Source organism: Danio rerio, chromosome 14, assembly GCF_049306965.1.
Source record: "Danio rerio strain Tuebingen ecotype United States chromosome 14, GRCz12tu, whole genome shotgun sequence".
NCBI lineage: Eukaryota > Metazoa > Chordata > Actinopteri > Cypriniformes > Danionidae > Danio > Danio rerio.
This window is the reverse complement of record NC_133189.1, coordinates 9460789-9473249: the sequence shown is the minus strand read 5'-3', so window position 1 is coordinate 9473249 and position 12461 is coordinate 9460789. Positions and strand designations below refer to the sequence as shown.

Sequence of the window (12461 nt, the reverse complement as noted above, 5' to 3'; positions counted from 1 at the left end):
TCATAGCTCTGCTGATGCCGCGAGCGGCTTTTTTCTTTCATTTTTTTATTGTTTTTATTTATTTTGGAGATAATACACTATATGAATACAACAGAAAGACATTAAACTTCTCAAATTTCGTGTTCACTTTTGTAGGCTCAAAACAATACTGTCATATCTTGATAAAATAGCCTAAGCTATATTGAAATAATTTAAAGAATTATAAATATCAGATATAATAAAATCAAATTGAATAAATAAACTAATATAAAACTAACAAAAGCTAGCTATAACAATTAGGTACTATATCAAACTGTTTTTAAAGCCATGAAACTTTCATTTTTCAAAAGCCTCTCTGAAAAAAAAGATTTTAGATATTTTCTAAAAACAATAAACACCAGAGAATGTTTTAAATATTATTTATAAAGTATTTGGATATGATGATAATAATCAAATCATGCAAACAGCATTTTCAGGGTGAGTAAAAGCAGAAACTAGGCGACCTTTTTTTTCTGTCTTCCAGCTGCGCAGCACTTTACAGACGCATCGGGTCTGAATGATGAATGAGAACACACAGGCATGTGCATATAGACATACATTGTACTGCTGTACTGTTACGTGTCATTTGTTTGTTTTGGTTGTCCTAATTTTAATAGTTTCGTGATGGTGTGCTTTATCTGCCTGATTCCCGCTGAAGTGGGCGGGTTGTGTGATGTTTGTTTCAGGGGATGTTTTGGGGGCGGGGTTTGCGTGACGCGCTGCGAGCCACTAGCCAGACAGTGGAAACGCGACATGATTTCGGCCTCACTGCTCAACTTCCCGGGCGATTGGCCCGGTCTGGCCTGATAAAAGCCCTGGCTCGCACTATAGTGGAAATGCGGCTATTGACACCCTCTGCCAATGCATTGACAAAATTAACAATTGGATGTGCCAAAACTTTCTTAAGTTAAACAAAGAGAAAACTGGAGTCATTGCATTTGGGAACAGAGGTGAGGTTCTCAAGGTGAATGTGTACCTTGGCACTAATGGGCAAACAACAAAAAATAAGGTCAAGAATCTTGGTGTGACTCAGGAGTCAGATCTGAGTTTCAATAGTCATGTCAAAGCAGTTAGTAAATCAGCATACTATCATCTCAAAACATTGCAAGATTCAGATGCTTTGTTTCTAGTGAAGACTTCGAGAAACTTGTTCATGTTCTGGTCAGAATCAGGAAATCAGAGCACATCAAATTTTTAACCATTTTTATCATTTGTTTTTATTTTCCTTATACGTGTCTCTTTTATTCCTGTTTATGTAAAGTACTTTGAATTGCCACTGTGTATAAAATGTGCTATATAAATAAACTTGCCTTGCCTAACACTGCAACAGATTAAATTTCTAAACATTGGCTGGTCTCAAAAGGCTGGTCATTGCTACATGAGCTGTTTCTTCAATCTAGCAGCCATGTGGAATCCAGCAAAGTTCAGCCACTATATAGTAGTTCTATTCATAAGCGATGTATCTGTGCACTTCATTATTTACTATTTTATTAAACTTTAATCACATACTATAACCTTCCCTCCCCCTCAAAATGACTTTCTTTACCTCCTGGTACAAGGAATTTCTTTAGCACAGACACATTTCAATTTATTTTCAATTTTTTTGTTTGCACCTACACTGCCTCCAGAGCATTCCCTGCCAGGACCAGGAATTGAACCTGCAACCGTTCAATTACAAGTCCAACTCCCTAACCATTTGAGCCACAGATTCAGAAAACTTTATTTTGTGAAATGTGAGAAAAGGAGCTGAAAACATTGTTTAAAACATTCCATGTGACTTAAGTGGTTCATCTGTAATCATGCGAAGCTCCAAGAACACTTTTATGCACCAAAAAACAATTGTTCGATGTTTTCCACGTCTGGTTGTAAATTGCATGTTTAATATGACCATTAAACCCATTAATATTACCATTAAAGTCAGTAGCACAACACACAAGCATTGTGTTGATCATAGTAAATGCACACCAGGACTTGATGCAGCTGAAGAGAGGACATGCAGTAGGCAAACAAAGTTGTTTCTACAATTTTTGTTGTTGTTTTGGCACACAAAAGTGTTCCACTCGGAGCTTTAAATGATTACAGTTAAACCACTGAAGTCACATGGAATGTTTTGACAATATCTTTTTCTGGAGTCTGTTCTTCGTACGTTGATTACTTGTACATTGATCGTTTAGTTTTTCAATACTCATCAGAGAGTTGTTGTCATAGCAACAGGTCTAGTAGCTCAATCCTGCTCGGGAGCAGCAGCTTATTTCATATAAACAGGATTTTATATATATATATATGTGTGTATGTGTGTGTGTGCGTGTGTGTGTTTATTAATATGGACTTTTAGATACAAATGTGTCCTATTTTAAGGTACCAGCTTTAGTAAAATTTGTGTATGATAATAGACATGCACATATGTATCTATATGTTTTGACAGCTAATATGACAGTGATTCACAGATGCTTCACAAAAGTCGCAAACACCTTTACCAATATCAAAATGTTTAAATTTAAACAGCCAGTTATTCTTTACATTGATTAAGAAACTTAATAAAGAAAACATAATAAAGAAAATCCTCTCTAAATGTAAAGCTAAATAAATTGCTAAATACTCTTGAAAGTGCAAATCCTCGTGAAAGTGCAAATCCTGCAGACCACAACAAATAAAGGTGTAAACTTACACTGGTCTCACGGTTCGGTTTGGTTATGATTATCATGGCATCGATTCGGTTCAGTTTGATATCTCTGTACAGCTGCGGGAATGCAGACCTCTATCCAGAAGTATCGCTGTAACAGCTGAGAGGAGAGGAAAATTCACACCAGCAGGTCAAATGGGCCACAGTGACAGAGAGAGAAATGGAGTTTACTTTCATTCTCTCAATCGTAGTGAAATAGGGGCTTCTGCTGTAAGATTCAATGAAAGACTGTCCAGCAAACACTCGCAGTGAAATTGTGCACAGTTTCTGCTTTTTAAATAGTTGGAGTGTTTGTAAATACTCACGCTTGCCTCCCTCGCCATAATAAGCTACCGCGACATATGAGATAAATGACGTCAGTATGTAATAACCGATTATGATTATTACTGAACCGATACCGAATTGTCCACGTCTCCATAGCACCGAAGAAACAATTGATTTTGACCACACTAACAACAAAGGTTAACAAAAAGTTATTGTGCATCATATTTAACAAACCATTTACTACAAATTCTATGTAATTTTGCTCACATGGATAATTGAATATTAATCAGATGATGTCATTACACTGCTGTGCCGTCAGCCAATCATTGAATTGCTGATCATGATATCAAGGAATGATAGATCAGTCCTTCAAAACACATGCAGTGATCTCAGATCAGTTCATCCAGACATTTTAATCTGATTCACGAACTTGTTTGAAGAACCAAATTAGGCAGAGATCAGTGATCAAGATTAAAAGATCCAGGATCTGCCAAATCATTTGCTGGGTTTGCTTAGTTGTCAGTTTAGCATACAGATTTTAAAAAATTAAATAAACAAAAAATGCTTATGAATATCAACTTGTAAATCCCCTGCAGTTGCATCACTATCTCCCTGTTCTTCTTAGTACCTAGTTTGGTAAAATAGTTCGTAGTTTGAAGAAACATCTCTGGTTCTCTTTTTCTTTTTGATCCTACTCAGTTGTTGTCTTTGAACCTGAGCAAAAACAAACTGTACAAGCTAGATGGCCTCACCGAATTGGTGAACAAAGCCCCAAACCTGCAGTCGCTGAACCTGTCTTGTAATGAGGTGAGCTACATGCCTGCTGATGCTCTTATTACTGTACTATTTACATTGGTAGAAACATTTGTTTGCATAATATTTGCAAATTTAGCTCCTACAATTGCCCTAACTTGACCACAAGCTCCACAGAATTGTCTGTATTGCGTAATCTCTGTATCATTGTGTTGTCTTTCTCTCTGTGTCGGCAGCTCAAGTCACATTGTGAGCTGGACAAGGTAAAGGGCTTCAGGCTAGTGGAGCTGTGTTTGGATGGGAACCCTCTGTGTGACCGCTTCAAAGATCAGACCACATACATCAGGTGAGTGTTTGTGAACTAGGGGACACAGCCGCAGATATGCTGAAATCAATCACAGTTTTTCTTATAAGACTTTCTAGACTTGATAACAAAGTAAATATAGGCTGCCTGTACAATAAAACAATGAACAATCACAGTTTTTCCTCATAAGACTTTGTAGATTTGCTGGTAAAGTAAATATAGGCTACCTTTACACTTGTGAATTTCTAAAACAAGCTCATGCGTTGAAGCGTTCTTCAGTGATCTTGCATCCTCATGTTTTCGTGTAATGGCATCAACCGCCAAAGTTCAGTTCCAATACTCAAGAACGCAAGTACAGAGGAGTACAGAGTGTGAAAATTCCAGGAGGTGTTCTTGGTATTAAGAACGCATCATTGCAGACTTGAGCGCAGCACTCGCTGTAGAAGTCCCAGAAGTCATTGCGACTGGAGGTGGGAAGCGCAACATTTTATATAGATTTATTATTAAAGTTCAGAGACATAATTTATCTCACGAGTTTTCCTAAATGAGACTGTGAAAGTAAACATTAACATGAAAATCTTAATAAAGGCATAAACACATCAAGGGTGTTTATTTGCTGAAATTCATTTTAAAATTACTTTTATTTGTATTGTGCAACGTATATTTGCAAGGCTTTATGCATAGTATGCATTGTGAAAAGGGGTTTTTGCCGCATGTCACGTGCACTGTAATCCACCAGTAAGTCTTTCTGCACTCTCATAGCGGGAAAATGAAAACAAAAACCTTCCTTGCAGCAAATTATAAAAGCAACACTGACGGCCCATATCTCCAACTAATTCTTCTTCTCCCACTTGTTTTGGCAACATAGCATGGTGCCTCTCTGCCGTCTAAACACTGCACCGCATACACAATAGAGCGCGCTGATTGAACAAAGCCTTTCTTATGAATGACTGCAGCAGACTCAGAGACATCACAAAGTACTCCCAGGTATAGACAGCCAGTCTACACGCTGGAACACACAAGTATCTAATCGGCGTGACGCAGCTTCAAAAATTCGTTACAAACCGGAAGAACGAATTTTCTCAAAATAACGCAAAAACAACCAATTTTCACTTTTTTTTGTGGCATATATGTGTCCTAATAGTGTTTTTAGCAGCGTGGGACACATATATGACTGCATCATCTCACATATATGATTAACATCTCAAAAAATGTTTTTGGTGTTTCGTGACCCTTTAAACTAGAGCCAATTAAATTAGAGCTCCCAACATGGATCTGGAGAACAGCAGAAACTTTGTTTAACATCAGTTGGTTTGCAGAAGGAGTTTCAGTCTAAATCTGATCAAAACTATCCATGGTTTTATTCCTTTACTCAAATTATTCATTAAGATGGACAGTGTATATATAAATATGCATTTAAAATGTAATAAAACAAATTCTGAAAATACCACATTTCTGATTTAAGAACAAAAATCATCAACATCGACTGCTAAAAACAACAGTAAATTAAATGGCTTCAAAAGCTGATTAACGCTCTGTATTCTGATGATGAAGATGATGATGAGCCAGCATTTGAAGCATTAGCAGATTATGAGTTTATGTCCCTTTGGACAGTCAGTACAGATGACTGTTGTGGTGGTGCTGGGAGAAGATTCTCTTTACTTCTGCTTCCTTCTAAACTAACTCATGGCTAAATAAAATTTTTTTTTGGTGTATATATATATTTGGTGTATATTTCTTTAAATGGGTGGTCCACAGTGTATTTTTAAGGCTTGGTTGTGTTTGTAAGATGCAATGTGTGCTCATGCTTCATTTGTAAAAAACACATTATTTTTTTCATTTATCTTAGATTATATACAGCTACTTGACTAACATGAAACCTAAAGGTTCACCCTCAAAAGGCTCTGATTGGTCAGCTAACATAATGTGCTGTGATTCACTGATTGGCTCCACGTGACCAGGAAGCGTCACGCCTTTACTACCGCATGCATTTTGCCACTGCTGTATAAATACTGTCAGTCAGAGTAACTGTTAGCCTCACCAGACAGAATCAGACAGAAAATGAAGAGGACTCAGCTGAACCTCACGCCTGCTCTCTAGAATAAAATCTGACAAGTGTCTTTCATATATATTCAGAATAAGCATGTGTAAGTAATATTAAATGTTCACCACCAATTTAAACGATTTATCTGTTAGATTCCATGTGGTTTATTAATAATACAAATCATGTAATCTCTCTTACTGACAATGTGATTGTCTAAAATACATTACTGGTTTGGAATGATGTGAAAAAACATATGAATATCCCCCAAATTTTATCCATCCATTCCCCTTTGGCTTTGAGCCCAGACTTCCCCACTCAGATTAGGAGCATCGGATTGCGGGACTAGAGTTCTAAAAATTTGTCTGATTTTTCAGGTATGTTTACCTCTGAAATTGTGAAATCATTTGAACAAATTAGAACAGAGTTTAATATTCCCTCCGAAGACTTTAAATATGTTTAAATTTGACATATTATAGAGTTCCTAGTAAAGCAAAATTGGTTTCGTTTTAAAATATGGGATCTGAAAGAAAGCATGCTGTCAGTAAGTTCATTTAAAGAGCTTATTTCTAAATTCTATGCCTTATTAATTTATTCTGATTCCTCAGTTTATGATTCGTTGAAACCACTATGGGAACGGGACCTAGGAGTTCTGCTTAACCCTGAAGATTTGTCCAAGATCTGTGATGGTACCTTTCCAAAATGTACCTCAATTTCCATACAAAAACAAAATTTTAAGTTTTTCCACAGAATTTATTTTACACCTGTTCGTCTGCATAAAATGTTCTCAGCCTGTTCCAATGTCTGTTTTAAGTGCAAAACTTGTGCACATTAAAGTGCACATTTTTTCATATATTCTGGTCCTGTGGTTACATCCAACCATTTTGGAGAGGGATTCATTCTGCAATCCAGGAGATAATTGGAAAACGTTTTATTTTCACCCCCTCACTTTTTTTGTTAAATGTCATTCCAGAAGACCTTTTTGACTCAGAGCTCAATCCTCTGTTTACAACTCTTACATTTCTGGCTAAGAAATGTATATTACTAAAATGGTCTACTTCTCAAACTCCAACTATTTCCATGTGGATTGTTCGGTTGTCAGCCTTTCTTTCTTTGGAAAAATTAACTTATGACCTCAACCACAAACAGGACAAATTCAAAAGGCTTTGGGAACTTCTCCAATCCTTTGTATATACATTTTATATATTTTTTATACATTTTTATTTGAAAAGAGTGCTGGCTTCTTCTGTTTTGTTTGGTCTATTTTATTTATTTTTTATTTTATATTATTCTCTATTTTAAACTTACATTTGTAAATGTTTGTTTGATTTGCAGCACTTGGGTATGCTTTGTTTGTTTGTCTGATTGTCTTTGTTGTATGAACTATTTAAAAATCATTAATAAAAAAAAACTATTTATCTGTGCTGATTATGGCACAATATTATGACTAGTTCGTGACATACAAACATTCACAATAAACTGTTTAATCACATTGTACAGTCATTGTACTGAGTGTCTGCTGTATAAATCATGACCATCATCCTCTTCCTCTTGTGTTTTTGCGTTCTGTTTTCTCAACAGTGCTGTTCAGAAGTGTTTCCCCAGGCTTCTCAGACTGGTGAGTTTATTTTTATTTCTCAGTAATGTTTTGAATTAACAGGATTTGATGTACTAAAAAGTTATTAGCACTTGTCAGATATGAAGTCAGCCAATCATGTAATCATTCAATGATTACAACAAATTACACACAATTGAACGAATATTTAGCAAACTACTCAAAACGAGGCAACAATTTTAATGACACTTACATGTTATGATCCCGAGGTAGAAGAAACTGGTCCATATGAACTGTAAAAGTTACTGACAAAGTCCCTGTCATATTCTGACAAAGTCCCCTAGTCTCTGCTGCTCCTTCAATAGCAAACGGCCGACGAATCCCGCATTGCAGCGTAGGTTATTGTATCAATTGTCAGAAAAATGACAGGAACAAACACAGCACTAGGTTGTATACTGTGGTATTGTTGTGAACTTTAACCCTTTATTTTTGATTCTAAGATCACATTTGTACGCATATAGACAAACGGTCATAAACTAACAGTCTAATTTGTAGTGACGACGAGCCAGCACTGGCAATTAAAAAATGAGTTTCAGCCAGCCAAAGTGGTTAGTGGGAGTGGCTGTCTAACCCGCCACAACCAAAATCTACCTGCATTTGGCGGGTTGGAGGGTGTTAATGTAAAGCCCTTCTAGTATCTATTTAATAGGTACTTGTATCTAATGAATGAGTACTAGTATCTAATAAAAATAACTAGTGTCTAATGAGCAGGCACTAGTATATTTAAAAAAGCACTAGTTTCTAAAGAATAGGCACTAGTATCTAACAAATAAGTACTAGTTTGTAATGAATAAGTACTAGTAACATCAACATAGATCAGGGGTCTCAAACTCAATTTACCTGGGGGCCGCAGGAGGCAAAGTCTGGGTGAGGCTGGGCCACATAAGGGATTTCACAAAAAAAAGCCCTCAAATGTCATTATTAACAGTTTTAATTATTTCTTCTGAACATGAAGTGTCCTGAACATTAATAGAACATTGAGTGAAGATTATGAACAGTTCTTCTGAACATGGCATCTTTTGCCTACTTCTTGCTGCCAGAGACTTGACAGCGCTTCTTCTCACAAATCTGAACCACATTTGGCTTTACAGTGGAAGCAGTTGAGACCCTCAGTATGGCTTGAAGATGATCATCATTAAGTCTAGACCTGTCTTCCATTCCCTCACCCAAAAAAAGGCGTATATATGTATAAATAAAACACCCCCAACCCCACTCCAGTCACATCAGTCTGTATCTACCTATAATATATATAAGATGCAGGCTGTAGCTAGGTAGGTGGCAGGCTGCAGATAGGTAGCTAAGTGGCAGGCAGAGGGGGACAGCTTACCTTGGTTCTGGCCGGCGCGAGTTCCCTCCTAACACTTCCCGCCCGTCACAGTGTCTAACAAAGGGGCGGGGTGCGTGGTGACGTCACCGGTATCCCCGCCCCTTTCGATACACGGCGGGCGGGGAATGCCAGTGACCGCTGTGTACGGATAGAATCAGCAGAGCGGGGAGCGCTCTCTCTCCCCGCTACGCTGATTCCGTCAGTGTACAGCGGTCGGTGCGGGCCACAAAATATTGCACTGAGGGCCGCAAATGGCCCGCGGGCCGCGAGTTTGAGACCCCTGACATAGATACTAGTACAAGTTATAAATTAAATGTCAAAACAGCTTGCCATAGCTGTTAGCTATGTCTCCATCCAAAGATACTAACTAGGGCCAGGACACACCAAGCTTTATCATTCAGGCTAGTTAGTTGGAGTGTTCCACATGTCGCCTCTCATCGTGTTAGCGTCAGAGCTACTTGGCCTGCTTCGTTGGGTAGAATTAGCATCAGCTGCAGAGAGCATTCTGATTGGTTATTTAGCAATGAATCAGCATGAGTGAGATGTAGCAAGTAAACAATTCAAGCCAAGAAGGATCACAAAGAGGCTGGCTTCAATTTCACAACATTGCTCAAATATTTGCAAACGATATGGATTATTAGATTATCAGACATATTCACGAGTGAATTCCTCTGTGGTGAGTAATAATTACTGTGATAATGGCACGCTTTGCTTGTGCATGTCAAAAGTAAATATCGCAAATAACATTTTCGAATAAAGCTCCATTCAATCTCTTTGATCTGATCAAAGAGAACAAAATCGTCACTTCCTGATAAACTGGCACCAAATACCAAAGAAAATTGCAATTTGCTGTGGTAGGAGAAGCCTCTGTTGACCTGTTTTTAAAATGACAAATTACGTGCGCCTCAGAATGAAACACAATAAATGGAGATGTGAGACTTTTGGAGATGTAAGATGTTCTTTGGTAGCGCAGACGCTCAAGACAGTTCTGGGAGGTAATAATACCAAATAATTTGATGACAGACTTTGGCTGAGGGACTTTAGAATGACCAAAACAACATTTCAGATATTTTACAATGTGGTCATTCGAATGATTTGTCCAATATTTCTGTCCCATCAGGCCTGTTTTTTAATCGCATGATCTGTTAAAACAAAGTCACATGACCTTTTTGATGCACATACTGGAATTTGTTCTATTAATATTTCCATCGCATTTTTTTTATACACATCTTGCATCTCCGTTAAGTATTTTTGACATGATATTTCAAAATGCACGTATAAATAGGTGGATAGAAACACACTGTAGCTAATGTGTGAATAAATCAGTTATAATGCTGTTGTTTTCATAGGACGGCCATGTTCTTTCCCTTCCAATCTGTTTTGAGGTTGAAACAAGCTCAAACATCCCTCTTTGCAAGGTAATGAAAGAAGTCTATTATGCTGGCATGGGGCCTACACCATGTACATACTCTATACACTACCTGACAAAAGTCTTGTCGCCTCTCCAAGTTTTTGGAATGAAAAATAACAATTTGACTTCTAGTTGGTCATTTGGTATCAGAAGTGGCAGAAGCCGCCCCCATACTAAATGTAACCCCAAACCATGATTTTTCCTTCACCAAACTTGACAGATATCTGGGAGAAGCTTGAGTTTATGTGGTTCCAATAGGTCTTCTGCAGTATTTGTGATGATTGGGATGCAGTTTAACACATAATTGATCAGAAAAATCCACCTTCTGCCTCTTTTCCAAATGATTAACTAGAAGTCAAGTTATTATTTGCTGCTCTTACAACTGGGATCGACGACAAGACTTTTGTCAGGTAGTGTGTACATACTCTATATCTAAAGTTTTTTAAATATTTAATATTTGGTTTATTTATTTTATTGCATAACTTCTATTTCTATATCTGCTTTTTCTTAGTTTACCACATATTTTATTCCATAATTTAGATTCTTGTAACTGTTTTTGTTATTATTATTATTTTTATTTTAATTACAAATACTTTTTTTATTTGAGTTTGAAGCTTGATTCGCTGGCTAGCTAGTTCAGTTTCAGTTCAGTTTAAGGTTTTATGTGTACTTTAATCACACCTTGTTGTCATGGTATTATGGAGCAGCTGAGATGAGCTGGTACCTAAAACCTAAAATTGGTGCAAACTAAACTGAAACTTCACTGATATTCTAAGCTAATCTGGCTTTATGGTACAGGCCCATGAAGTGTGCATAGTGTTTGACTGTATGTCTCTAACCAATTCAGGGCAGCCACTTTGTCTCCAATGAAATTCAGGGTCTCATTCAGCGTTTTCTGGAGCAGTAAGTGCATGCATGTTTTATTGAGCCTCTTAATGTTTACTGTGAAGCTGTTTTTTTGTCAACAGCAGGGATGTGTGTTTGTGCTTGTATCATGGCAGGTATTACAGTATCTATGACTCTGGGGACAGACAGCCGCTGCTGGAGGCGTATCATGAGAGTGCCTGCTTCTCTCTCTGTCTGCCATCCATAAGTAATCCCTCCAGGTACAGTTTGAGCTCTTGGTATATAAAAACATATTGTAGTTTATCTTGAGGCTGAGATTAACATCCAGATGTTTTTAATTTGCCAATATCTGAGTGAAACACTTAATCTAATGACAAGGTTTACAATGTGTATTATATTTTTATGTAATGTAGAAACTAGGGGTGTCACGATTTTGATTTTTAATCGAAATCGATTGAAATTTATGCTCAATTTCGATTATCGAATCAAAAAATAGAATCGTCAGTGCTGCCACGCCCCCATGTCACGTTAGCTTGGCTTGCCAAGCGGGAGAAAAACAGGCTTGTTGAAGTGCTTGTTAAACTGCAGAAGCAGGAGACCCATCGAGAGAACTTAAACCCTCTCCTCTTTCAATGAAGTCGCCGGTGTGTAAGCATTTTGGATTTCCAGTGAGTTATGTTGACAACGTTCGTGTTGTCGACAAAAAAAATACAGTTTTGCAAGCTCTGCTATGTACTTATTACGTACGGTTCGTCCGATAGACAACACCGGCATTTCGATCCTCCGCCCGCCCACGTTGCAAATCCGCTTGCGAAAAATACACACTCAGGCCCTGTTTACACTGGCTTTGTTTTTAAATGGCATTTTAGAATGACAACAATTTGACATCCACAGTGGCGTGTAGCATTTCTGAGCAGCCCTCCTTCCTCTCTACCTCTGAAAATGCACATCACATAACCACACAGACGCACATACAGCCATGCGCTCGAGACAGCAGGTCCAGGTAGTCAGAGGACTGCTTCAATCTTTCACTCGTACTTAGTCATTTTAGCGAACACCTCAGATACTGTTGGCTGGTTCCTGTTGGTTGTGCGTCTTTTTTACCGACGTCATTATAACGACACAGATCACTGCCTATTCACGAGTCCCACAGAAAAATGTGATTGACAGGTGGTAATTATGTCTGTATCTTGCCTTTA

At 37.7% G+C, this 12461-nt stretch overlaps 1 protein-coding gene across 7 annotated transcripts in view; it reads left to right on the top strand.

Annotated features, from left to right (window-relative positions):
* The window catches only part of nxf1a (nuclear RNA export factor 1a), a 54515-nt gene that overhangs the window by 30820 nt on the left and 11234 nt on the right, over positions 1-12461 (top strand). For all 7 annotated transcript variants that reach the window (XM_073921640.1, XM_073921643.1, XM_073921642.1 and 4 more), the window contains 6 exon segments: positions 3665-3772; positions 3955-4064; positions 7645-7681; positions 10355-10423; positions 11264-11319; positions 11418-11522. In XM_073921640.1, coding sequence (XP_073777741.1) covers positions 3665-3772; positions 3955-4064; positions 7645-7681; positions 10355-10423; positions 11264-11319; positions 11418-11522 — 485 coding nt within the window.